General features: G+C 41.3%; 1 protein-coding gene across 2 annotated transcripts in view; it reads right to left on the bottom strand.

Moving 5' to 3' along the window:
- Nucleotides 1-390: 390 nt before the first annotated feature.
- eno4 (enolase 4) overlaps nucleotides 391-24,576 on the bottom strand; it is a 38,558-nt gene continuing 14,372 nt past the window's right edge. Inside the window, exons 4-13 of one of the 2 annotated variants that reach the window (XM_071393128.1) lie at nucleotides 17,476-17,612; nucleotides 16,818-16,987; nucleotides 16,206-16,337; nucleotides 15,698-15,766; nucleotides 12,116-12,280; nucleotides 11,902-12,027; nucleotides 11,598-11,793; nucleotides 3,927-3,988; nucleotides 1,663-1,780; nucleotides 391-1,104 (exon numbers count right to left, since the gene is read on the bottom strand). In XM_071393128.1, the coding sequence (XP_071249229.1) occupies nucleotides 1,040-1,104; nucleotides 1,663-1,780; nucleotides 3,927-3,988; nucleotides 11,598-11,793; nucleotides 11,902-12,027; nucleotides 12,116-12,280; nucleotides 15,698-15,766; nucleotides 16,206-16,337; nucleotides 16,818-16,987; nucleotides 17,476-17,612 (1,240 nt within the window). In that variant the 3' untranslated portion in view covers nucleotides 391-1,039. The remainder of the gene's footprint in view (nucleotides 1,105-1,662; nucleotides 1,781-3,926; nucleotides 3,989-11,597; nucleotides 11,794-11,901; nucleotides 12,028-12,115; nucleotides 12,281-15,697; nucleotides 15,767-16,205; nucleotides 16,338-16,817; nucleotides 16,988-17,475; nucleotides 17,613-24,576) is intronic. The other variant, XM_071393129.1, reaches the window with a different exon arrangement.

The following is a 24,576-nucleotide window of genomic DNA, read 5'->3' as shown; positions in this document are numbered from 1 at the left end:
TATGCCTGTCCATACCATAACCCCACCCCATACTGCCTAATTCTCTAAATTGACATTGGAGATGGCTTATGGTAGAGAAATTAACATAATTTTTTTTGGCAACAGCTCTGGTGGACATTCTTGCAGTCAGCATGCCAATTGCACTCTGCCCCAAAACTTGAGACATCTGTGGAATAGTGTTACGTGACAAAACTGCACATTTTAGAGTGGCCTTTTATTGTCCCCACCACAATGTCCACCTGTGTAATGATCATGCTGTTTAGTCAGCTTCTTGATATGCCACACCTGTCAGGTGGATGGATTATCTTGGCAAATGAGAAATGCTCACTAACAGGGATGTAAAAAAATGTATACACAAAATCTAAGAGAAAAAAGGTTTTTGTGCATATGGAAAATGTCTGGGAACTTTTATTTCATTTCATGAAACATGTGACAAACACTTGTTGTGTTTATATTTTTGTTTGTATGTGCCTTTCTATCTATTTATCTTCATACAACAGACCTGCATCTGTCAATGCTGCAGTCAGCTCTCTGCTGAAGGAAAGAAGACCTCAGAATACAAAGCCCTGCTGTTGTCCACACTGTATTATACCAATAATGGAAAAATATTAATAAACCACACCAAAAACTATGGTTATTATATGGTGACCACAGCACAGTGCCTTACATTGAATTAGATGTATTTAAAAAATATGTATATTCTTTGGAATTTGAAAATATATGTTAAAATATAATTTTCAGTTTATTTCAGAGTTTGCAATGCAAACGAATTTTGATCAATTCAGTTATCTTGCTAAAATACAGTAAAAGACAGTAAAAAAATACAGACCAAGACTTCATTTGGTTAGAGTGAAACCTATTTGCACTAAGTGAAGGCTGAAAATCCATTCAAAAATTTAATGGTGTATCATTTAAATAGATTGTATGAGCTATTCATTTTAAGTCCTGTAATTACATTATATTGATGTGAACATAAATAGAAAATGTAATTTGGAATAAAAACATTATGGTTTTTGTTTAATCCTTGTCCCCGAGAATATTATGTAGATGAATGCTCCTCCGTTTCTCCAACAAAGAGAGGGGATGTGTGTTGTTTTCTTGAATCTGCAGACAGGGAAAAAAAGTGAAATAAGTTGAATGGACAACAAAGACTTTAAAAAGGCCAAAGAGAAACTATCCCCTGTATGACAGTCTTTTGAACGAGTTCTGTAGAGGTCTGTGTACATTGAACATACCCCTCCTTGCTCCAGGCCCCTCTATTCTAGGTATGTGATGTTTTCTACTGCTTTGACAGTACTAAAAATATATATTCCACAGAGCCAGAACCAAACAGTATACAAGAGTCCTGTATATGCAATTGGTGCACAAGTTAATTCTTTATTTTATACAAAGATGAACTTGCTTTTCAGCAATTGTCCAATGTCCCTGTCCCTTTTTTATGGGGGGGGGGGGCGTAATTATGTGGCCAATTAACAGAACCAAGGTAGATTTTTTTTGCCAGCTCCTTTTCCCCCCCTTCATGATTCCTGACACACAGTTTCCTTTCACGGGCAGGGAGAGATGTGTTCTCACCAACCAACCCATTACTGCCTCTCCTCCCCATAGCTTTGTCTAGCCTCCTCTTTCTACCGGCTGAAAAGACAAGAGAAGAAAAAGCCATACCCAGTATTCCCTGCTGGGCCAATTCTTCCTCTATAGAAATCAGACGGTTGTATTTAGTCAGCCGCTCTCCACGACTCAGACCTCCCAGTTTGACATACGCAACTCCCAGGCCTACGACCTGAGGGAGAGAGCGAAACGCACAATGACAACAGTTTACAGGCATAGAGCGCCAACATGCAACTGCTCATCAGCAAGGGAAGGACAAGACGCCATCAGTTAGCTTTGTTGTAGTGTGAGTACACAATGACAGGCAAACGGTTTATGATATCTCTTCAACAGAGGTTATTTGGCCTTGTAAATACACACACTTGTATTGTCAAACTCGTGCAGAACAGAATACATACATAATTCCTGAGTTACTGCAATTGATTGTGGGTCGTTCCACAAAATGAGTGCATTTTGCGTCCCTTGGATATTTTAAGAAGAAATTGTGTGCAAATATTTAATTTAAAAATCCTGTCATATAAAATGAAATGCCCTTTAATATAGACCACATTGAATATTCAATAAATCAGATTTTTTATATAATTACACTTACTAAAGAGCCCAAATTCTGCATTTTGACATCTCTGTGACTTCTAGGAAGATTTTAACCCAATTAACCCAAACACTTCTCCAAGTTTTCACCATTATTCTAAAGTTATTTAGATGGGATAAAAATGTTTCAACAACTTTTTTGTGAAACTTGGATTCAATTGTTCCTGCCAGTTGCACACAACAAGCTTCCATTCACCATGTTACAAGGGGATTTATGGCTGATTTAAGATAAAGTTGTCAACCCTGTTATGGTCAACCCTGTAATACTTATTAGGCACTTACTATAGTTATTTTTTTATTTAACCACTTGTGATGGAAAAATTTGTTTTTCAAGAAGTTGAACATGTGCTTTTTATGACAGAAAGTAAAAAATTTGGTATAATAAAATTCCACTACGTAGCCCTTTACAGGTACAGGTTGAAAATGGAAGATTTGGGCACTGGTAAGCTCCTAAATTGGAACGCAGTGGCTGTACAGTAACATGCTATACATGACGTCAGAGCTCAGGCTCTACACTTCATTCACAGCATTCTTGGGTTTTGACTGACAGCCATTCTGAACAAGATGTTGCCCCAATCCCTCCGCCTAATTGGTCAACTTTTGCACATTTTTTGTAGTCCGAGTCAGGGAACTGCTGTAAATTAAGAGGACTCTATGTATTTTGAAAGATGAGACGTTGAGGATTATAATAAACGCCCCTTTGATGTCATTACAAGCAAGCCAAACACCCGTGAGTCCAAATGTGCACTTCACATTTCCATATCATACAACTCATGTCATATACAGTGTCAACATTTATGATCACTGTTTCATGGACAGTTACAAGATGACATGGTGTCATAACCTGAATGCACTCATGACTCCTTTCTAACCACACAAAAATAACAATCAGTTTTTTAAATTGCCCCATATGATCCTATTTTATAATGTAGGCAATAGAAAAAGCTAGCAAATTATGCCTACCTGACCCAGATTGCGATTTATAATGGGCCGTTTTTGGTAATTGTGTGGTAACAGTAATTGTGTGATGGCGGGGATGCAGGGTTGTGTTCCAAACAAAACAACTACAAGTGTGCTTCCTCTAGTTCCTCGACAACACAGCTAGAAGAGCTCAAAAGCACCTTATAGTTGAAGACTTCTTTAAGTCATAAAAGTGCATTGAAATGATTTAGGAACTGTGCACACTTTGGAGAGGTGTGTGTGACCACTTGGAGACACCAGTTAGTCCTCTCACTCAAACCCTTGTACCTTTTTTGGTCTTATGTCGCACCTACCCCACATTTTCCAGGAATATTCTGATCATGCTACTGAATGTATCCAGTGCATTTTCAGATTTTCTTATTAGCTAAAGCGGTGAAAAGTACAGTAAATGTAAAATGCACATAAAATCAACAGTGTAATGTTTGGATTCAGTTTTGTGTCCCAGGTGAAATGTTGTGTCCTCAACTTTGGTCTAAAACGGTTCCCTTTCAATTGCTACCATGCTTATGCATATTATTAGCATATTTCTTCTGTAAGAAACATTTCAATTGAGCCCTATCCATATATGCCAATTCCCACGAGTGTAAAGGGTTAAAAAGGCACCTAATTGGTGGAACGACCCATGTCAGACTTACAAAAGATTTTCAGTCAAACAGATTGATAGATAAAGACACAGAGAGATAGACATGTAAACATATAGATGTAAAGAGACACACAAAGCCAGGGAGTAGATGACTAAACCTCACCACATCTGAGAGGGCGTCGTCACTGCAGGGCTCACCGCACGTCGTTCCAATTATCACTGTACCTGACATACAAAAGGTGACACACACACACTCAAGTCATTTACTGTACATGACCAGGTCAATTAATCAACTCTTTACACTATCTGTCATTACAGGGGTTCGTTCCCTCTTGAAATACACTGCATTCCCCAAAATAAACATTGACAAACTAACAAACCTTGGTTTCATATAGAAAAACATTTCATTTGAGTGAGATCGTAAGAACAAAGGTAAATCTCCGAAACCCAGAACTAAAATCTTGCGAAATTGTGTCAGATGCTCGGTTAAATCCTGAGGGGAGACATGTTAGAAAATAGACTAACGAGACTAACGAAGCCTCAACCCCTCTAAGTGGAAACTATCGCGGTGAATCCCAAACAAGCCCCTCGGCCCTACCAGAGATACTGCATATAAAGGTTGCGTTCCTCTGCTCAGACATTGCATGCATCAACCAATGGTTGCATGCCACGTCATTCGACTGTACCGTTGGGCACCAGATTGCTATAACATATGATGTGGTTAGCTGATACTTCAAAATACCTATCCAGACTAGGGTTGAAAGGCGAGAAACCGGTTACGGAGATTTACCAAGAATTACCGCCCAAACCACTCCCATTTCCTGGGATAAATCACTTAGAGAAACCGGTAAATTATAATAAATGATTTATATGAACAGCATGACGTGAAATGAAACTGTTACCCAATTATATGCAATGTCTCAATCTGGATTCTGTAAGGCTTTCTCTCTGCATGATCAATCATCAATGCTCAGGGTGGGGACAGACAGTCCATCTCAGTATGGACCGCAGTTGACAATGCATGTCGACCTATCATCATGGTAACTTTTTTTCTTGTGACAGGTGGGCCTACGTTTTCTGCAGCATAGCCTATGCTACAGTAATATAGGGACCGAATGCGCCTCTAATTTACACATCTCCATCTGGCTTTTGGGGGTCACATTATTTGTTACATTTTAAAGATATATTTTTTTAAACAGCCTATCACTTGAATATCGTTGCTTTAAAGTAGTGCACGTGCGAGCACTCTTGCAGCATTTCTCTATCCATCAGTAATAGACAATCCTGTTCAATATATTAATATAATATATATAAATATTATATATATATATATTTATATTAAATACAATAAATATATATAAATACAATAAATATATATAAATACAATAAATATATATACACACACACACACACACACAGTACCAGTCAAAAGTTTGGACACACCTACTCACTCCAGGGTTTTTCTATATTTTTTACTATTTTCTACATGTAGAATAATAGTGAAGACATCAAAACTATGAAATAACACACATGGAATCATGTAGTAACCAAAAAAGTGTTATACAAGTCAAAATATATTTTATATTTGAGATTCTTCAAAGTAGCCACCCTTTGCCTTGATGACAGCTTTGCACACTCTTGGCATTCTCTCAATCAGCTTCCATTAACAGGTGTACCTTGTTGAAAGTTCATTCGTGGAATTTCTTTCTTTCTTAATGTGTTTTAGCCAATCAGTTGTGTTGTGACAAGGTAGGGGTGGTATACAGAATATAGCCCTATTTGGTAAAATACCAAGTCCATATTCTGGCAAGAACAGCTCAAAAATGCAAAGAGAAACAACAGTCCATCATTACTTTACGACATGAAGGTCAGTAAATCCAGAATATTTCAGGAGGATAAGTTCATTTGGCTTAACTGCCTCAGAAATTGCAGCCCAAATAAATGCTTCACAGAGTTCAAGTAGCAGACACATCTCAACATCAACTGTTCAGAGGAGACTGCGTGAATCAGGCCTTCATGGTCGAATTGCTGCAAAGAAACCACTACTAAAGGACACCAATAAGAAGAAGAGACTGGCATGGGCCAAGACACACGAGCAATGGACATTAGACTGGTGGAAATCTGTCCTTTGGTCTGATGAGTCCAAATGTTAGATTTTTGGTTCCAACGGCCGTGTCTTTGTGAGAAGCAGAGTAGGTAAACGGATGATCTCCGCATGTGTGGTTCCCACCGTGAAGCATGGAGGAGGAGGTGTGATGGTGCTTTTCTGGTGACACTGTCTGTGATTTATTTAGAATTCAAGGCACACTTAACCAGCATGGCTACTACAGCATTCTGCAGCGATACGCCATCCCATCTGGTTTGTGCTCATTTGTTTTTCAACAAGACAATGACCCAACACACCTCCAGGCTGTGAAAGGGCTATTTGACCAAGAAGAAGAGTGATGGAATGCTGCAACAGATGACCTGGCCTCCACTATCCCCTGACCTCAACCCAGGTGAGATGGTTTGGGATGAGTTTGACCGCAGAGTGAAGGAAAAGCAGCCAAAAAGTGCTCAGCAGATGTGGGAACTCCTTCAAAACTGTTGGGAAAGCATTCCAGACTTTGTTGGTTACTACATGATTCCATTTGTGTTATTTCATAGTTTTGATGTCTTCACTATTATTCTAAAATGTAGAAAATAGTAAAAATAAAGAAAAACCCTGGAATGAGTGGGTGTGTCCAAACTGGTACTATATATATGTATACATATATATCAGATATATCCGGTGCATTCGGAAAGTATTCAGACCCCTTAACAGAGATGTTAGTTCGGGTTCAAGTCCGGGCTCTGGCTGGGCCACTCAAGGATATTCAGAGACTTGTCCCGAAACCACTCCTGCATTGTCTTGGCTGTGTGCTTAGGGTCGTTGTCCTGTTGGAAGATTAACCTTCACACCAGTCTGAGGTACCTAAGCGCTCTGGAGTAGGTTTTCATCAAGGATCTCTGTACTTTGCTCCGCTCATCTTTCCCTCAATCCTGACTAGTCTTCCAGTTCCTGTCGCTGAAAAATATCCCCACAGCATGATCCTGCCACCACCATACTTCACCATAGGGATGGTATGGCCAGGTGATGAGTGTGACACTTGGCTATCAGGCCAAAGAGTTCAATCTTGGTTTCATCAGACCAGAGAATCTTGTTTCACATGTTCTGAGAGTCCTTTAGGTGCCTTCTGGGAAACTCCTAGCGAGCTGTCATGTGCCTTTTACTGAGGAGTGGCTTACTTCTGGCCACTCTACCATAAAGGCCTGATTGGTGGAGTGCTGCAGAGATGGTTGTCCTTCTGGAAGGTTCTCCCATCTCCACAGAGGAACTCTGGAGCTCTGTCAGAGTGACCATCGGGTTCTTGGTTACCTCCCTGACCAAAGCCCTTCTCCCCTGATTGCTCAGTTTGCCTGGACGGCCAGCTCTAGGAAGAGTCTTGGTGGTTCCAAATGTCTTCCTTTAAGAATGATGGAGGCCACTGTGTTCTTGGGGACCTTCAATGCTGCAGACATTTTTTGGTATCCTTTCCCAGATCGTGCCTCGACACAATCCTGTCTCGGAGCTCTACGGACAATTCCTTTTACCTCATGGCTTGGTTTTTGCTCTGACATGCACTGTCAACTGTGGGACCTTATATAGACAGGTGCCTTTCCAAATCATGTCCAATCAATTGAATTTACCACAGGTGGACTCCAATCAAGTTGTAGAAACATCTCAAGGATGTTCAATGGAAACAGGATGCACCCGAGCTCAATTTTGAGTCTCATAGCAAAGGGTCTGAATACTTATGTAAATAAGGAATTTCAGTTTTTATTTTGAATAGATTTGCACACATTTCTACGAAAATGTTTTTGCTTTGTCATTATGGGGTATTGTGTGTAGATTGATGATACATTTGTTTTTATTTAATCCATTTCAGAATAAGGCTGTAACCTAACAAAATTTGGAAAAAGGGAAGTTGTCTGAATACTTTCCGAATGCACATGTATTGGATAATGATACAATCATTTGGGCTTTTTTGGGCTTGTGCTCATAAAATGTCTTTAATGTAGGGCTCATAAATGTATTTAATGTATGGCTCATCAGGCTCCGGTAGCATCAGGCTTGAATCTTCATTTAAAGCTCTAATCAAATCCAGACAAAGGCCTATTTATATGCTTAATATGCTTGTGAATGACACTTCCAGTTTTGGAGGGAAATACAAGGTTACCCCTGAGAAATGCGATTTCTTTTCAGGATGGAACATTTGTAAAATACCGGGAAAATATTCAACCCTAATCCAGATGTTGCAAGATCTGGCATGTGTCCGCAACGCCTGGGCAAAGGAATGCGCCCAATGACGAGATGCTTGTGTCTCCACCCTAACAATGGGATTCGTTGACCACAGAGTATTATTGGTATATTTTTTTGAATATTCGATGAGAGGTGTTGATGTCAACTCCCTGTATTCTATGCTAGCCTCATGAATTTGCATAGACCATCTCGAATTTCAACAGGACCAACTACGATAGTGTTTTTTCTCAGAGTTGCCGGGACGTCACGTACATCACACTTATATCAGTACACTCGTAACAACTTAAGCATTATGAAACTTCTATTAGATCCAATAAGCCTCACTTAACAAAATAGCCATTTATTTTTATCATGACAAAACTCAACATTATCATTGCCCCGATACAAAACTCCACATTTGTCGTTTTGAAAGTAGAGTTCGAGCCAAAAGCGATCCCCACGTTTTATGTACTACGTCATTAAAATTGTGTACTACGTCATCAATTTCGTATGCTATGTTACATCCTGCAAAAATTACAAAGATTATTTCTAGTTTTTATTCGTATATGTTACGAGTCCAATTCGTACAATATGTTACAAATTTGTTGCGTTTAAATTCCTGGAGTGCATCTCTAACATGTACAGATTTTGGGCCCTTACCAACTTCGGAACGCACTCGTGATTTGAATGATGCAATTCATGTTCTACATTTAAATAATAAAATTTGCATGAAATTCAAATTAACAAATTCCCCCTGTCATTTTACAATATATAAATCTCAGTTACAGTGAAATGTTTTACTTGGGATGGATTTATTTTGTTACATGTATCAAGCCTCTAAATCAAACACAAACAAAATACACGTGGCTCATTAATTAGATTACATTGCGCAAAACTCCAAACACATCACAGTGCATGTTGGGATAGTATTTGGCTCTGGAGCCAGCTGGCTCAGTCGAAGTGGCTATCAGATGGTCTAATTAACCCCTACAACCTCAATAATGTTCACTCCCTCAGCTTTGAGAAACTTGTGCATACGGCAGAGGCGCGCGTGAACAAGGAAATGGAGGGTCGACAGGCGAGGGGAATGGGAAGGGACTGATTTGCGATTCATCCCAATTAGTCGTTGCATCCCAATCTCTTGACAAATGCTAATAGCATTTATGTTACGCACATCTGTCCACGAGAGATTAGAACAAATGTAAATCGATTGAACATAATCTTTGGTCCCTGCGTGAAGCACCTGCGTGAAGCACCTGCTTGCTTTGTATTCCTCATTTACGCAAGTTTTTCCATTATTTTGGCAGTTACCCGTATGTTTCACAAGTTGACAGCACAGTACAGTACTGTATAGTAAAGAAAAGTAGAGTAAAGTACAATACAGCAGAACACAGAGTACAGTAAATAAAATAAAAGTCAAATATAGTGTACTATTGTACCCTACTATACTCTAATGTACTCTACTCTGCTGAACTACACTACTATACTGAATAAAACTCTACTGTCCTATACCGTACCATACCGTACTTTACTCAATAAAACTCTAAAAAAACTACTGTCCTATACTGTACTGTACTGAATAAAACTCTACTGTCCTATACCGTACCATACCGTACTGCATTGTACTCCACTGTGCTCTACTCTCCTAAACCGTCAGGCACTGTACTGTTCAAACTTGTGAAACATAGCCTAGACGTCTATGATTAGTTCAGATTTGGATCTGGTCTGCACTGACCAAATTTTGTTTGGGGGCGGAGCTCATTGGAATAATAGTGTTAGTTTCCATTCTTAGGCTTGTGTGCGGCTGCTCGGCCATGGAGACCCATTTCAATAAGCTCCCGACAAAGTTCTTGTGCTGACGTGGCTTCCAGAGGCAGTTTGGAGTGTTGCAACCGAGGATAGGCGATTTCTACCTGCTAGGCTCTTCAGCACTCGGCGGTCCTGTTTTGTGAGCTTGTGTGGCCTACCACTTGTTGCTCCTAGACATTTCCACTTCACAATAACAGCACACAGTTGACTAGGGCAGCTCTAGCAGGGCAGACATTTGACAAACTGCCTTGTTGGAAAGGTGGCATCCTGTGATGGTGCCACGTTGAAAGTCACAGAGCTCTTCAGTAAGGCCATTCTACAGCCAATGTTTGTGTATGGAGATTGCATGACTGTGCTCAATTTTATACACCCTTCAGCCATAGGTGTGGCTGAAATAGCCGAATTCAGTAAATTTGAAGGGGTGTCCACATACTTTTGTATATATGGTGTACAGTATGTAACTGTTACTGAGAATGTTATTGTAGTTGAAGTGGTCTGTTGGTTTATTCTGTAGGTTTGACTACTATGAACGTCATCGCTGCTTTTGAAAAAGCAAACATAAGTCCATGTGACACCTTTATTTAACCAGGTAAGCTAGTTGAGAACAAGTTCTCATTTACAACTGCGACCTGGCCAAGATAAAGCAAAGCAGTGCGACACAAACAACAACACAGAGTTACACATGGAGGCCATAGTAGCGAAGTAATTACAATTTAGCAGATTAACACTGGAGTGATAGATGAGCAGATGATGATGTGCAAGTAGTGATACTGGTGTGCAAAAGAGCAGAAAAGTCAATAAAAACAATATGGGGATGGGCTATTTACAGATGGACTATGTACAGCTGCAGCGATCGGTTAGCTGCTCAAGATAGCTGATGTTTAAAGTAAGTGAGGGAAATGTAAGTCTCCAGCTTCAGTGATTTTTGCAATTCGTTCCAGTCACTGGCAGCAGAGAACTGGAAGGAAAGGCGGCCAAAGGGGGTCTTGGCTTTGGGGATGACCAGTGAGATATACCTGCTGGAGCGCGTGCTACGGGTGGGGGTTGTTATCGTGACCAGTGAGCTGAGATAAGGCAGAGCTTTACCTAGCATAGACTTATAGATGACCTGGAGCCAGTGGATCTGGCGACGAATATGTAGCGAGGGCCAGCCGACTAGAGCATTCAGGTCGCAGTGGTGGGTGGTATAAGGGGCTTTGGTAACAAAAAAATAAAAAATAAAATATTCTGTTGCAATCTTCAGCTAGCTCCTCTTTCTTATATTAAGAGGCTTGAAAAAGTATTATTGTGATATAAGGCCATAGAATTAATGACCGGAGAAAAAAAACGTATTTTCAACGTCCGGAAAATACGTATTTTCACCTTTCATTCAGCACCTAAAATGCACCGGATTTCAACATCTGGAAAGGACGTCTAAAAGATTCATCCAACAGAATCCATCAGAGCAACCATGTATGTCAGCGTGTGAGTGAACTCACCCCATCCCTTGGTAAAAATCCTTAGTTCCATCTCTGTCGTATACACCGTGTCTATTCAGTTTTGATGTTATGACGTCAATTAATTTAGGTCAATCTGGCCAATATGTAGGCTAATTCCACTAGCATGGATTTGATTTCCCTCCATAAAACCATGCATGCTATACATTTGACTTACAATAGGACAATGAGTCATGTATTAGTAAACAATAGCTCTATGTAAAACTGACTCCATCAGTGGCTCCCTTACCTTTGTTCTCTGTGGTGACGTGGATCAGGTCGGTGACTGTGGTCTCATTGCTCTGATTGAGGATATACCCTCTGACCCCTGGAAGAGATGGGGCGTCTTCCCGTGAGCTGTGACACTGGGGCTTGGAGGAGATGTCAGAGAGCAGGCTACACGAGCCTCCAACCACACTGCTCAGTCTCTCCCACTGCTCCACATCCTTACACAGGGGTCACATACCATGAGCTTCTACAAGCACATTTGTACTCACCAACGCACGTCTTTCGTTTACTGCGGTATTGTGTTCAGAGCCGTGTTCCCGTCTTACCTCTTTTCGCAGAGGATCGATCAGAGCTACGACTGCTGGATATTTACTAATCAAAGCCTCATACATGTCCACTAGTTCATCAGGAGACTTGGCTGTTCCTGTAATAACTTCATACTTTCCTTTTGGCTGTAGAGGAGCAAAGACATAATTAATACATAGAATTGTACTCATTGTGCAAGGGCACACTGCATGTTTTAACATTCTGTTTACATACATAGTCCATTAGGTTGTGAGCAGCACAGTTTACTGCTAAATGTATCCCCTTTCCAAGTGCCAATCCAAGATTGTTAGATGCTTCAGTAATTAGATCGAGAGGCTGCTCAGGACGCTCATACCCAACAACTAAGGCTCCAGAGTCAGACACTGTTGTCAGTACAGGCTGGAAAGAGAGAAGGAATGTTTAGTCAGCCATCATAAATGTACACAAAGTGTCATTGTTAATAATATACTTATATCTGTGGAGAGAAGTGCTGGATCCTCTATTTGCAGTTTGATAGTGCAACTAGTGCTAAACCATAAACAGGCGGCGTTGAATTGATTCAAGCCTTGAAAAATCTACGTTTTCATGTAATATAAACAGCGCCTTCAGAAAGTATTCACACCCCTTGACTTTTTCCACATTTTGTTGTGTTACAAAGTGGGATTCAAATGGATTTAATTGTCAAGGATTTACACAAAACACTCTGTAATGTCAAAGTGGAATAAAAATTCTAACATTTGTAAAAAATAAAAATGAAAAATAAAACACTAATTTATCTTGATTAGATAAGTATTCAACCCTGAGTCAATACATGTTAGAATCACCTTTGGAAGTGATTACAAATTAGTCTTTTTGGATAAGTCTTTTTCTAAGAGCATTCCACACCTGGATTTTGCAACATTAGCCCAAATTCTTCAAGATTTGTCAAATTGTTTGTTGATCATTGCTAGACAACCATTTTCAGGTTTTGTAATAGATTTTCAAGCAAATTTAAGTCAAAACATTAACTCGGCCACTCAGGAACATTCACTGTCTTCTTGGTAAGCAACTCCAGTGTAAATTTGGCCTTCTGTTTTATGTTATTGTCCTGTTGAAAGGAGAATTAATCTCCCAGTGTCTGGTAGATAGCAGGCTGAACCAGGTTTCCCTCTAGGATTTTGCCTGTGCTTAGCTCCATTCCTTTTTTTTTTATCCTGAAAAACTCCCAGTCCTTAACGATTACAAGCATAACATGATGCAGCCACCACTATGGTTGAACATATGGAGTGGTACTCAGTAATGTGTTTTATTGGATTTGCCCCAAACATAACATTTTGTATTCTGGACAAAAAGTGAATTGCTTTGCCACATTTTTGCAGTATTACTTTAGTGCATTGTTGCAAACAGGATGCATGTTTTGGAATATTTGTATTCTTTACAGGCGTCCTTCTTTCACTCTGTCAATTAGGTTAGTATTATGGAGTAACTACATGTTGTTGATCCATCCACAGTTTTCTCCTATCTGTACCGTTGTAGTGACTGGGTGTACACTACCCAAAGTGTAATTAATAACCTCACTATGCTCAAAGGGATATTCAACGACTGCTTAAAAAATATACGTCTCTCATAGTTGAAGTGTACCTATGATAAAAATTACAGACCTCTACATGCTTTGTAAGTAGGAAAACCTGCAAAATCGGCAGTGTATCAAATACTTGTTCTCCCCACTGTATATATATATCTACCAATAGGTGCCCTTCTTTGTGAGGCATTGTAAAGCCTCCCTGGTCTTTGTGGTTGAATCTGTGTTTGAAATTCACTGTTCGACTGATGGACCTCACAGATAATTGTATGTGTGGGGTACAGAGATGAGGAAGTCATTCAAAAATGTAAAAACTAATATTGCACATAGACTGAGTCCATGCAACTTATGTGACTTGTTAAGCAGTTTTACTCCTGAACTTATTTACAGTAGTCTTGCTAAGGCGTTGCCATTTCAGGTTTTAATTTTTAGTTCATTAGTAAAAAAGGTTAAAATCATAATTCCACTTTGATATTATGGGGTATTGTGTGTAGGCCAGTGACATAAAATCTCAATTTAATCAATTTTCAATTCAGGCTGTAACACAACAAAAGTCGGAAAAAGTAACATATTCAGTCTTAGAAATAAATCAAAAGATAACATGTCTAAACTCAGCAAAAAAAGAAACGTCCTCTCACTGTCAACTGCGTGAATTTTCAGCAAACTTAACATGTGTAAATATTTGTATGAACATAACAAGATTCAACAACTGAGACATAAACTGAACAAGTTCCACAGACATGTGACTAACAGAAATTGAATAATGTGTCCCTGAACAAAGGGGGGGTCAAAATCAAAAGTAACAGTCAGTATCTGGTGTGGCCACCAGCTGCAATAAGTACTGCAGTGCATCTCCTCCTCATGGACTGCACCAGATTTGCCAGTTCTTGCTGCGAGGTGTTACCCCACTCTTCCACCAAGGCACCTGCAAGTTCCCGGACATTTCTGGGGGGAATGGCCCTAGCCCTCACCCTCCGATCCAACAGGTCCCAGGCGTGCTCAATGGGATTGAGATCCGGGCTCTTCGCTGGCCATGGCAGAACATTGACATTCCTGTCTTGCAGGAAATCAAGCACAGAACGAGCAGTATGGCTGGTGGCATTGTCATGCTGGAGGGTCATGTCAGGATGAGCCTGCAGGAAGGGTAACACATGAGGGAGGAGGATGTCTTCCCTGTAAAGCACAGCGTTGAGATTGCCTGCAATGACAACAATCTCAGTCCGATGATGCTGTGACACACCGCCCCAGACCATGACGGACCCTCCACCTCCAAATCGATCCCGCTCCAGAGTACAGGCCCTGGTGTAACGCTCATTCCTTCAACGATAAACGCGAATCCGACCATCACCCCTGGTGAGACAAAACCGCGACTCGTCAGTGAAGAGCACTTTTTGCCAGTCCTGTCTGGTCCAGCGACGGTGGGTTTGTGCCCATTGGCAACATTGTTGCCGGTCATGTCTGGTGAGGACCTGCCTTACAACAGGCCTACAAGCCCTCAGTCCAGCCTCTCTCATCCGATTGTGGACAGTCTGAGCACTGATGGAGGGATTGTGCGTTCCTGGTGTAACTTGGGCAGTTGTGGTTGCCATCCTGTACCTGTCCCGCAGGTGTGATGTTCGGATGTACCGACCCTGCGCAGGTGTTGTTACACGTGGTCTGCCACTGCGAGGATGATCAGCTGTCTTTCCTGTCTCCCTGTAGCGCTGTCTTAGGCGTCTCATAGTACGGACATTGCAATGTATTGCCCTGGCCACATCTGCAGTCCTCATGCCTCCTTGCAGCATGCCTAAGGCATGTTCACGCAGATGAGGGACCCTGGGCATCTTTCTTTTGGTGTTTTTCAGAGTCAGTAGAAAGGCCTCTTTAGTGTCCTTGACCTTAATTGACCTTAATTGCCTACCATCTGTTATTTGTTAGTGTCTTAACGACCATTCCACAGGTGCATGTTCATTAATTGTTTATGGTTCATTGAACAAGCATGGGAAACAGTGTTTAAACCCTTTACAATGAAGATCTGTGAAGTTATTTGGATTTTTACTAATTATCTTTGAAAGACAGGGTCCTGAAAAAGGGATGTTTCTTTTTTTGATGAGTTTATATCCACCAAAATGTATTTACTTTCTTTTCTAGAAGATAGAGTAAGAAAGACAACATGTACTGTAGACCCTGACTCAACTGTGAGTTATAAGACACAAATAGAGCCCTATACTGTACAGTAGATCCAATATACAAGGATCGGCCGCAATGTTCCTTACCCCTGTTTTTGAAGCAGCGTTCATTATTTTCATCATCTCCTTTTGAAGCTCAAGTACCATTGTAATGATCTGTTGGGAGAGTTCACAGATTGTCTTCGATACATGTTTCTTTAAACTATGTAATACCAAAGCTTGGCAGAGAAAATGTGCTACGTTGGAAAACAATCAGGAACATTGGTTGACTTGACCTCGACACTCTCAAGACTAGTATTCAGTAAGTCCTGTATGGTCGTGTGCGGTGTAGTTGGTAGAGCACGGAGCTTGCAACACCAGGGTTGTGGGTTCGATTCAAGCGTGGGATCAGAATGAATGTATGCACTCACTACTGTAAGTCGCTCTGGATAAGAGCGTCTGCTAAATTACTTAAATGTGTAAGTGTCCAGATAGAACACAAAGAATGAACTTGAGTTTTGATGGACTCTCCCAGTAAAACTGGGCAGATCGAGAACAAAGTGTGTACCTTGAAATTGGAGAATAAAGGCTGAAAATATGTTGTGAGTGTCAATACTTGTTTGAGTCTTTGTCCAGCTTTAGGGATGACAATGACTTCCTCCAGTAAATTGAGTTTTCCTGGGGACATCTTGCCACAGCTCAACAAAGTTACCAAGGGCACAGGGATGTGCATCTCTTTTGGACACGGCTGTTAAAATAAAGAAAAAGCATAGTAAAGCATTTGGTGTTTTACAAATGTGACCCGTTTCAAGAAGCGAGGCGTATGTCGCACGCCACTACTTCACAAGAGTGGCATTTGAACGTTTTATATTTAAAAAAATCTAAATGCGTTTTTTGGCAGAAATGCCTTCTGGAACATAAAAGACTTGGTGAGGTATTATTGAACACTTTAGTTACAGAAGCAGATTTTGGACATTATATGCCCAAGTCAAGAGAAGATGGTCAATAATATTACTCAGCACTTCTGACACTTTTTAAAAACTACTCGCTACATGTTTTGTATGACAACTAGATGAAATAGCCTCCCTACACCCACACATACTGTATAGTATCTGGTATTGCCTTTAGGCCTATCATTCCTGATCAATGACCTATATCACATTGCATGACATTGCATGGTGTGTTTGTGTGTGTGCAGGTATGTGTGTTGAAGGGGGGGCTCACTGACTTGTTGGTTTCGCAGAGCTTTGATGTACTTGTACAGGGGGATGCATTGCAGTAGAGCCCCAGTCTTGGCCACAGCCAAGGACACTGAACCAATGGCCATGCTGCCAGGCAGGACCAGCTCTGAGGGCTCTGGAGGCGGAATGGGCTTCTCTGTGCTGTTGCCTTTTTTGCCTGGAAAACCAGAAACAAACTTTATCTGCCTCAATGTTGTTACACAACTTGAGAGGAAGAAGAATTTCCCCCAGTGACTGACTGAGTGGCTAGGCCTCCCACAGGGACTCTCGTACAACACACAGTGGGCTTTATCTGTCACTAGAGAGAGGGGAGGAGACGGTTTACCACAGGGGGGCCACTAGGGAAATAAGGACCACTGCTTCAACCGAGACTTCTCTATGGAGCTGGGACCTAATACTGGCAGAGCTCTTAAAATAACACCTCTCAATGTGTCTCCCAGGTGGAAACGTCAGTGTAACATTTAACCTGCACATAACCTCTGAGCACCAGTCCGTTTCTTTATGCATACTTAAAACATACACAGGGTCCCAGCTGCTGTATTTGATTGAGAACAAGCTAATGTTTTGAAAGAAAAGCATCCAGTGGTAGTATGATGTGTGATGTCAGATTATCTGGCAGGCTGGCCCAGGGGAGAGGTTCGTTACCTTTGTCTCCGCCCTTCTTGTCTTTGGGGGGTGCGGTGGGAGGGGATGGCTCAGGCACAGGCACACTAGGTGGCTGGTTCTCCTTCTCTCTGTTCCGAATGTCCTGGTCCTCCAGGTAGCGGGCCATGAAGAAATCACTGCCACACAAAACAAATACCACTTGGCCTTCCACAGGAGCAGCATAGAGTTATCAAAAGCAGCATGCATGACACTATGGGGTTGATCAGGACAATGGTTTATTTTACCCTTGGATGAGCCATTGTATAATAGGAGAAATGTCAGATATTGACCAAAGAGGTACTGATGGAGAATGGATCACACTCCTTATGTGACACCAGAATTACCAGAGCATTGTATTTGAGAGAGCACAGCAAACTATGTTCTGTCTCTGCTATTACAAAGCCATCATACATTTTTTAAATTATTTCTGAATTAGGTACAGAGTCAACAAGCTTGCTTGATTGGCTATGTAAAAACAAAGCACTGGGTCTTACTTTCAGTTTATACATTTTAAACGTGTAGGCTGATATTTTTGGAGGCTGTCATGTAAAGCTGGGAAGAACAACCGAAAATTATCGACACCGACAAACTAACCACCTATCGTGGATATTTTTCTGATAGTGTTCATTACGAAAAATAGCCTATTTGAATAAATAACCCTACTAGAGAAATGTGAAGTTTGAAATGAGAAAAAGTTTGCTAATATGGGTGATTGTTAATGGGACAATTGATAGCTACATCGTTCAAAGTAGTAGGTGTAGTTTTAAGGGTAATATATATAAAATAACTGTGGTGCACAGTTATTGTTATAGTTCAGTAAATTTATCGTGATATGGATTTTTGTCCATATCGTCCAACTCGACTGTCATGCTAATACCACATGGCCTAATGTGGTATGATCATAACTAACAGGAGGCAAAAGGCTCCAGTCCATCCCAAACTATGTGCAAAGGCAACCCTGCTGTTACTTCAATGAAATAGGATAGGTTGGATGACCCTTCTTGGATCTTCCAAGAAAGGTTGGCCAATAGGCCTATGTAATGGCCTTAATAAAAACATCTATCCATCTAGCTGAATCATTTTACAGCATATTGATTGACTAATGAGAGAAATTTAAATGCTAGACACATTCAATAGCTTTTGTTGAGTTATTGATATACAGCAGGGATCATCAACTAGATTCACAGATTTTTTCTTGAGTGGATGGTTGGGGGGCCGGAACATAATTACAAATAATTAGTAGACTGCAAATTGACCGCAAGAAGCCCAAACAGCAGGGCCGGCCCGCTCAGAGGAAGGATTAGGCGGCCGCCTATGGAGGCACATTGACGAGGGCGACATTTTCTGAGCTAAACTGACCAAGACGCGCCTCCAACAACACATAAAACCTCACATAATACTTCCCAAAACCAGAACATTTCTCTCAACCAGTGGCATATGGGCTTTTGAGCGCTGAAGCCGCCCTGAGATAAGCAGTGGCCACTTTGTCAAAAGCAGGGATGCAAAATATTTATCATGTCCATTCCCAGCGTGCATCTCCAGGGTGCTGTTGGATAGACACATCACTGCAGCGCTCCACCAACATTCTGTCAAAAAAACAAATCTAACAAATAATATAGCAGATATAGCATATCGTAGAAAGAGTATGGGCCCTTTTCTGTAACCTACAGGCTGGAGATAAAATGTATGACAATAGCCTAACCAAATAAAAAATGCGCTGACGTGTTGACAAACAACATATCGTAAAAACAGGACAGGTCAAAGTAAAATGGACAATATGGAATGGACAATCAGGCTACTCACAACTGACGTCCTGTCATCCCATGGGCTAAACAGTCATGATCAGTGGTTTCAAGTTTGTCTGTCAAGTTTGTCTGTAAATGTTTGACGAGCTGATCATAGTGAAAAACAAAATCCTTCTGCATTTCCCGCTGTGTAAACACATTGCAAATAGGCCCAGGAAAACTACTCCTTATAAAAGTTGGGTAGCTGATAATCAGAGCTTAAATAGACATGAATTAGTCACAGGAATCAGGACTAATAAAGCCAACGCAACAGCCTGTTTTAGAAACAGTGGGCCTACCACATCCATGGGCATTCATGCAATTTATTGCCATTCATACAATTCCATTATGGCCTACATCCCAGTAATTGTTTTATTTAACTAGGCAAGTCAGTTAAGAACAAAATCTTATTTTCAATGACGGCCTAGTAACAGTGGGTTAACTGCCTTGTTCAGGGGCAGAACGACTGATTTTTACCTTGTCAGCTCAGGGATTCGATCTTGCAACCTTTCAGTTACTAGTCCAACGTTCTAAGCCCTAGGCTACCTGCCACCCCAAAGCACAGTCAACGTCTTTTTTTGGTGTTTTACAAATGTGACCCATCACAAGAAGCGAAGCATACGTCGCACGTCACTACTTCACAGGAGAGGCATTTTAACATTTCTTTTAATTTAAAAAAAAATATCTAAATGCATTTTTGAGCAGAAATGCCTTCTGGAAAATTTGAACTTTCATGTGCCTGAATAACAAACTTGTATGTCATCTGTAAATAACCATTTTATTTGTATGTTAAGTGCCTAGATGGTTTAGCCAAGAAAAAAGACAGGAACCTTCCCGCCAGCCATGATTGGCTGAGATAATGGCTGGGCTGAACATGCCGAAAGATGAGTTTGGATTGGTCTGCATGTAGCATGCCTTCGTCTATAACATGAGCTACTCAGTATGTGTAGATAAGCCTTGCTACCGCGGCTTTTTTGAAAGATATAATGTTAGCCATAGAGAACTGCAGAATTTAGCAGGCGCTACCGACAAAGATCAGTGGGAAAAAAGATGTGAAGGAGAAAAGTTATTTTCTGCACAGGGTTGACCGGAGTGACTTGACACAACAATGTGCCAAACAAGCTGTAACTAGCTACAAACCAAACGGAAAAGACACGCTGCTGTGAAGCGGTCATCCATGTATCCATGTAAGAATCTAGCAACATTTTCAGATATTATACTTTTCCAATTTATCAGAAAGTAGTTTTCATTAGCTAGATAGCGATAACATTATGTGTATGATCTGTGTAGTAATATTATTCGTATCTCAGAAGTTGCATTGCTAGTTATATCCTAATTTTAGCTAACGTTAGCTAGCTAACATAGAACCTAGTTGGTTTGCTTTAGCTACCTGCAGATTCATACTCCAGCATTTCATGGATGGTAGCTACCTAGGCCAATCTGTTTGTACTGTAGCTATGGGTTGGGATTATGGTTAATAGTTTAGCTAGCTAACTAGCTACATGTCTAAACAAATGACTCCACTCCGCAAAATAATGATTACATGACCCATCAAGTTAGCCAGGTGTGTCTGGGGGTGATTATGGCCATCTATTGTATTTCATGAATATGTGTACATGTCTAGACAATAGTGACACATCCACTTAGCTAGATGTAGCTGTGGGGTGGTTATAGCATTTCACATGACCCATTAATTTAGACACGTGTCTGGGTAAGCATCATCAAATAATTATACAATATTTCTATCTGGACACTTTCAAAGTCATATTAGGAGACAGGCCAAGGACTAGATAAACTGTTTTTACCTGGAGTTTTTCCATATTGTAGGCTACTAGCTTCACCACTTTGAGTCTTGAAATCTTTGGTTGTTTACCTTAAAGAGATGAGTGTGGCTAAAGCTTAAGAGGGTGTGAACGACTCTGAATAGGTGTAGACAAAGAATCAAATCAAACTTTATCAATCACATGCGCCGAATACAACATGTGTAGACCTTACCGTGTACATGTAGGTAGGGGTGAAGTGACTATGCATAGAAAATAAACAGCAAGTAGCATCAGTGTAAAAAACAAATGGGGGGGGTGTCAATGTAAATAGTCCGGTAGCCATTTGATTAATTGTTCAGCACTCTTATGGCTTGGGGGAAGAAGCTGTTAAGGAGCCTTTTGGACCTAGACTTGGTGTTCTGACACCGCTTGCAGTGTGGTGGCAGAGAAAACAGTCTATGACTTGGGTGACTGGTGTCTTTGACAATTTTGGGGGCTTTCCTCTGAAACCGCCCAGTATATATATGTCCTGGATGGCAGGAAGCTTGGCCCCAGTGATGTACTGGGCCATACGCATTGCCCTCTGTAGTGCCTTACGGTCAGATGCCGAGCAGTTACCATACCAGGCGGTGATGCAACTGGTCAGGATGCTATCGATGGTGCAGCTGTAGAACTTTTTGAGGATCTGGGGACCCATGCCAAAACCTTTCAGTCTCCTGAGGGGGAAAAGGTGTTGTCATGCCCTCTTCACGACTGTCTTGGTGTGTTTGGACAATGATAGTTCGTTGGTGATGTGGACAATAAGGAACATGAAACTCTCAACCAGCTCCACAACAGCCCCGTCGATATTAACGGGAGCCTGTTTGGCCCGCCTTTTCCTGTAGTCCACGATCAGCTCATTTGACTTGCTCACATTTAGGGAGAGGTTGTTGTCCTGGCACCACACTGCCAGGTCTCTGACCTCCTCCCTATAGGCTGCCTCATCGTTGTTGGTGATTAGGCCTACCACTGTTGTGTTGTCAGCAAACTTAATGATTATGTTGGAGTTGTATTTGGCCATGCAGTCGTGGATGAACAGGGAGCACAGGAGGGGACTAGTGTTGAGGATCAGCGTGGCAGAAGTTTTGTTGCCTACCCTTACCACCTGATGGCGGCCCGTCAGGAAGTCCAGGATCCAGTTGCAGAGGGAGGTGTTTAGTCCCAGAGTCCTTAGCTTAGTGATGAGCTTTGTGGGCACTATGGTGCTGTACGCTGAGCTGTAGTCAATGAACAGCATTCTCATATAGGTGTTCCTTTTGTCCAGGTGGGAAAGGGCAGTGTGGAGTGCGATTGAGATTGCGTCATCTGTGGAAAATCTGTTGGGGCAGTATGTGAATTGGAGTAGGTCTCTAAATTATCCGGGAGGATGCTGTTGATGTGAGCCATGACCAGCCTTTCAAAGCACTTCATGGCTACCGACGTGAATGCTACGGGGCGGTAATCATTTAGGCAGGTTACCTTCGCTTCCTTGGGCACAGGGACGTTGTGGTCTGCTTGAAACATGTAGGTATTACAGACTCGGTCAGGGAGAGGTTGAAAATGTCAGTGAAGACACTTGCCAGTTGGCCCACGCATGCTTTATGTACACGTCCTGGTAGTCCATCTGGCCCTGCGGCTTTGTGAATGTTGACCTGTTTAAAGTGAAACCTCTGCTTTTATGAAACCAAGATTGAAATCTTCGGCCTGAATGCCAAGCGTCACGTCTGGAGGAAACCTGAAAAGCCAGAGCCCAGACTTGAACACGATCTAACATCTCTGGAGAGACCTGAAAAATAGCTGTGCAGCGACGCTCCCCATCCAAACTGACAGAGTTTGAGAGGATCTACAGAGAAGAATGGGAGAAACTCCCAAAATCAGGTGTGCCAAGCTTGTAGCGTCATACCCAAGAAGACTTGAGGTTGTAATCACTGCCAAAGGTGCTTCAACAAAGTACTGAGTAAAGGGTCTGAATACTTATGTAACTGTGATATTCATCAAAAAATATATATATATATACTTTCGCAAACATTCCTGAAAACCTGTTTTTGCTTTGTCATTATGGGATATTGTGTATTGATTGATGAGGGTAAACAATAATTTAATCCATTTTAGAATAAGGCTGTAACGTAACAAAATGTGGAAAAGGTCAAGGGTTCTGAATACTTTCCAAATGCACTGTATACACTGAGTGTACAAAACATTAGGGACACCTGCTCTTTCCATGACAGACTGACCTGTTGAATCCATGATCTCTTATTGATGTCACCTGTATAGATGAAGGGCTTTTCACACTCACATTTTGCAGTGTGTATCAAGAATGGTCCACCACCCAAAGGACATCCAGCCAACATGACACAACTGTGGGAAGCCTTAGTCAACATGAACCAGCATCCCTGTGGAATGCTTTTGACACCTTGTAGAGCATACCCCGACAAATTTAGGCTGTTCTGAGGCCAAAAGGGGTTGCAACTCAATATTAGGAAGGTGTTTCTAACGTTTTGTACACTCAGTGTATACCAAATAAAGACTTTTTCAGAAACAACCCAGCTGAAAATTGTATGATTTCATGTTTGTGTCACTAACGCAATACCCTTTCGGCGAGGGTATCTAATTCGATATTGCAGCTCTGCCAAGAGGAGCGAACGACAGCAGTTCAGCAGAGGACAATACCATGCTAGGCTTTGGCATCTTGGCACAGTATGCGCTGAGGGCAGGGGTAAAGCTAAGCAGTGACCCCTCCTCCCTCTAACCTAGTGCCCTCGTGACTCCCCAGGGATGCCGATCTCTGTGAGATCATATTATGTGATCATTACAGCTAATGCTGCCACTTGGAGAAGTGCCATGCCTTTCAAATAATCTAATATGCATGCACTGCTATACAAGTATTGGCATTACAAGCTATGCCATCCAACTTGAGGAGAAAAATATGAAATATATTCCTCTAAGACAACTGGAATTTGCCTTTATTTTCAGTTATGAACAACTTCTTATTTACAATGACAGCCTACACCGGCCAAACCCAAACAACGCTGGGCCAATTGTGCGCCGCCCTATGGGACTCCTAATCACAGCCGGTTGTGATACAGCCTGGAATCGAACCAGGGTGTCTGTAGTGATGCCTCTAGCACTGAGATGCAGTGCCTTAGACCGCTGCGCGACTTGGGAGGCATAAGGATTTGCTGGATGGAGATTCAAGTTCTTTATTATTTAATACATTTGTCTGGGAACATTTATCAGACATTTGATATATTTCACTAGGATTTAGCACAAGCTACTTCTTATCGGCAGTCCCTGGTTCTAGAACAGGCAAACCGGTTTCATTTATTTAATTTTGATTGTTATTGATCTAGTTTTGTCTTTTGGGGCATTCTATAAAATAACTTGAATGATATAGTTAATTAACTAGAAGATACTCTTAAAACGTTGCAGCTGTGATATACTATTTAATTACATTAGATACGTTGTGGACACCAAATAGTTTAGGCTCCATTGAATCCATGCATTTCCTTAAGTCTAGACCACATGTCAAACACAAG

Source organism: Salvelinus alpinus, chromosome 3, assembly GCF_045679555.1.
Source record: "Salvelinus alpinus chromosome 3, SLU_Salpinus.1, whole genome shotgun sequence".
NCBI lineage: Eukaryota > Metazoa > Chordata > Actinopteri > Salmoniformes > Salmonidae > Salvelinus > Salvelinus alpinus.
The sequence above is the reverse complement of the archived record's forward strand: the minus strand, read 5'-3'. Positions and strand labels throughout refer to the sequence as shown.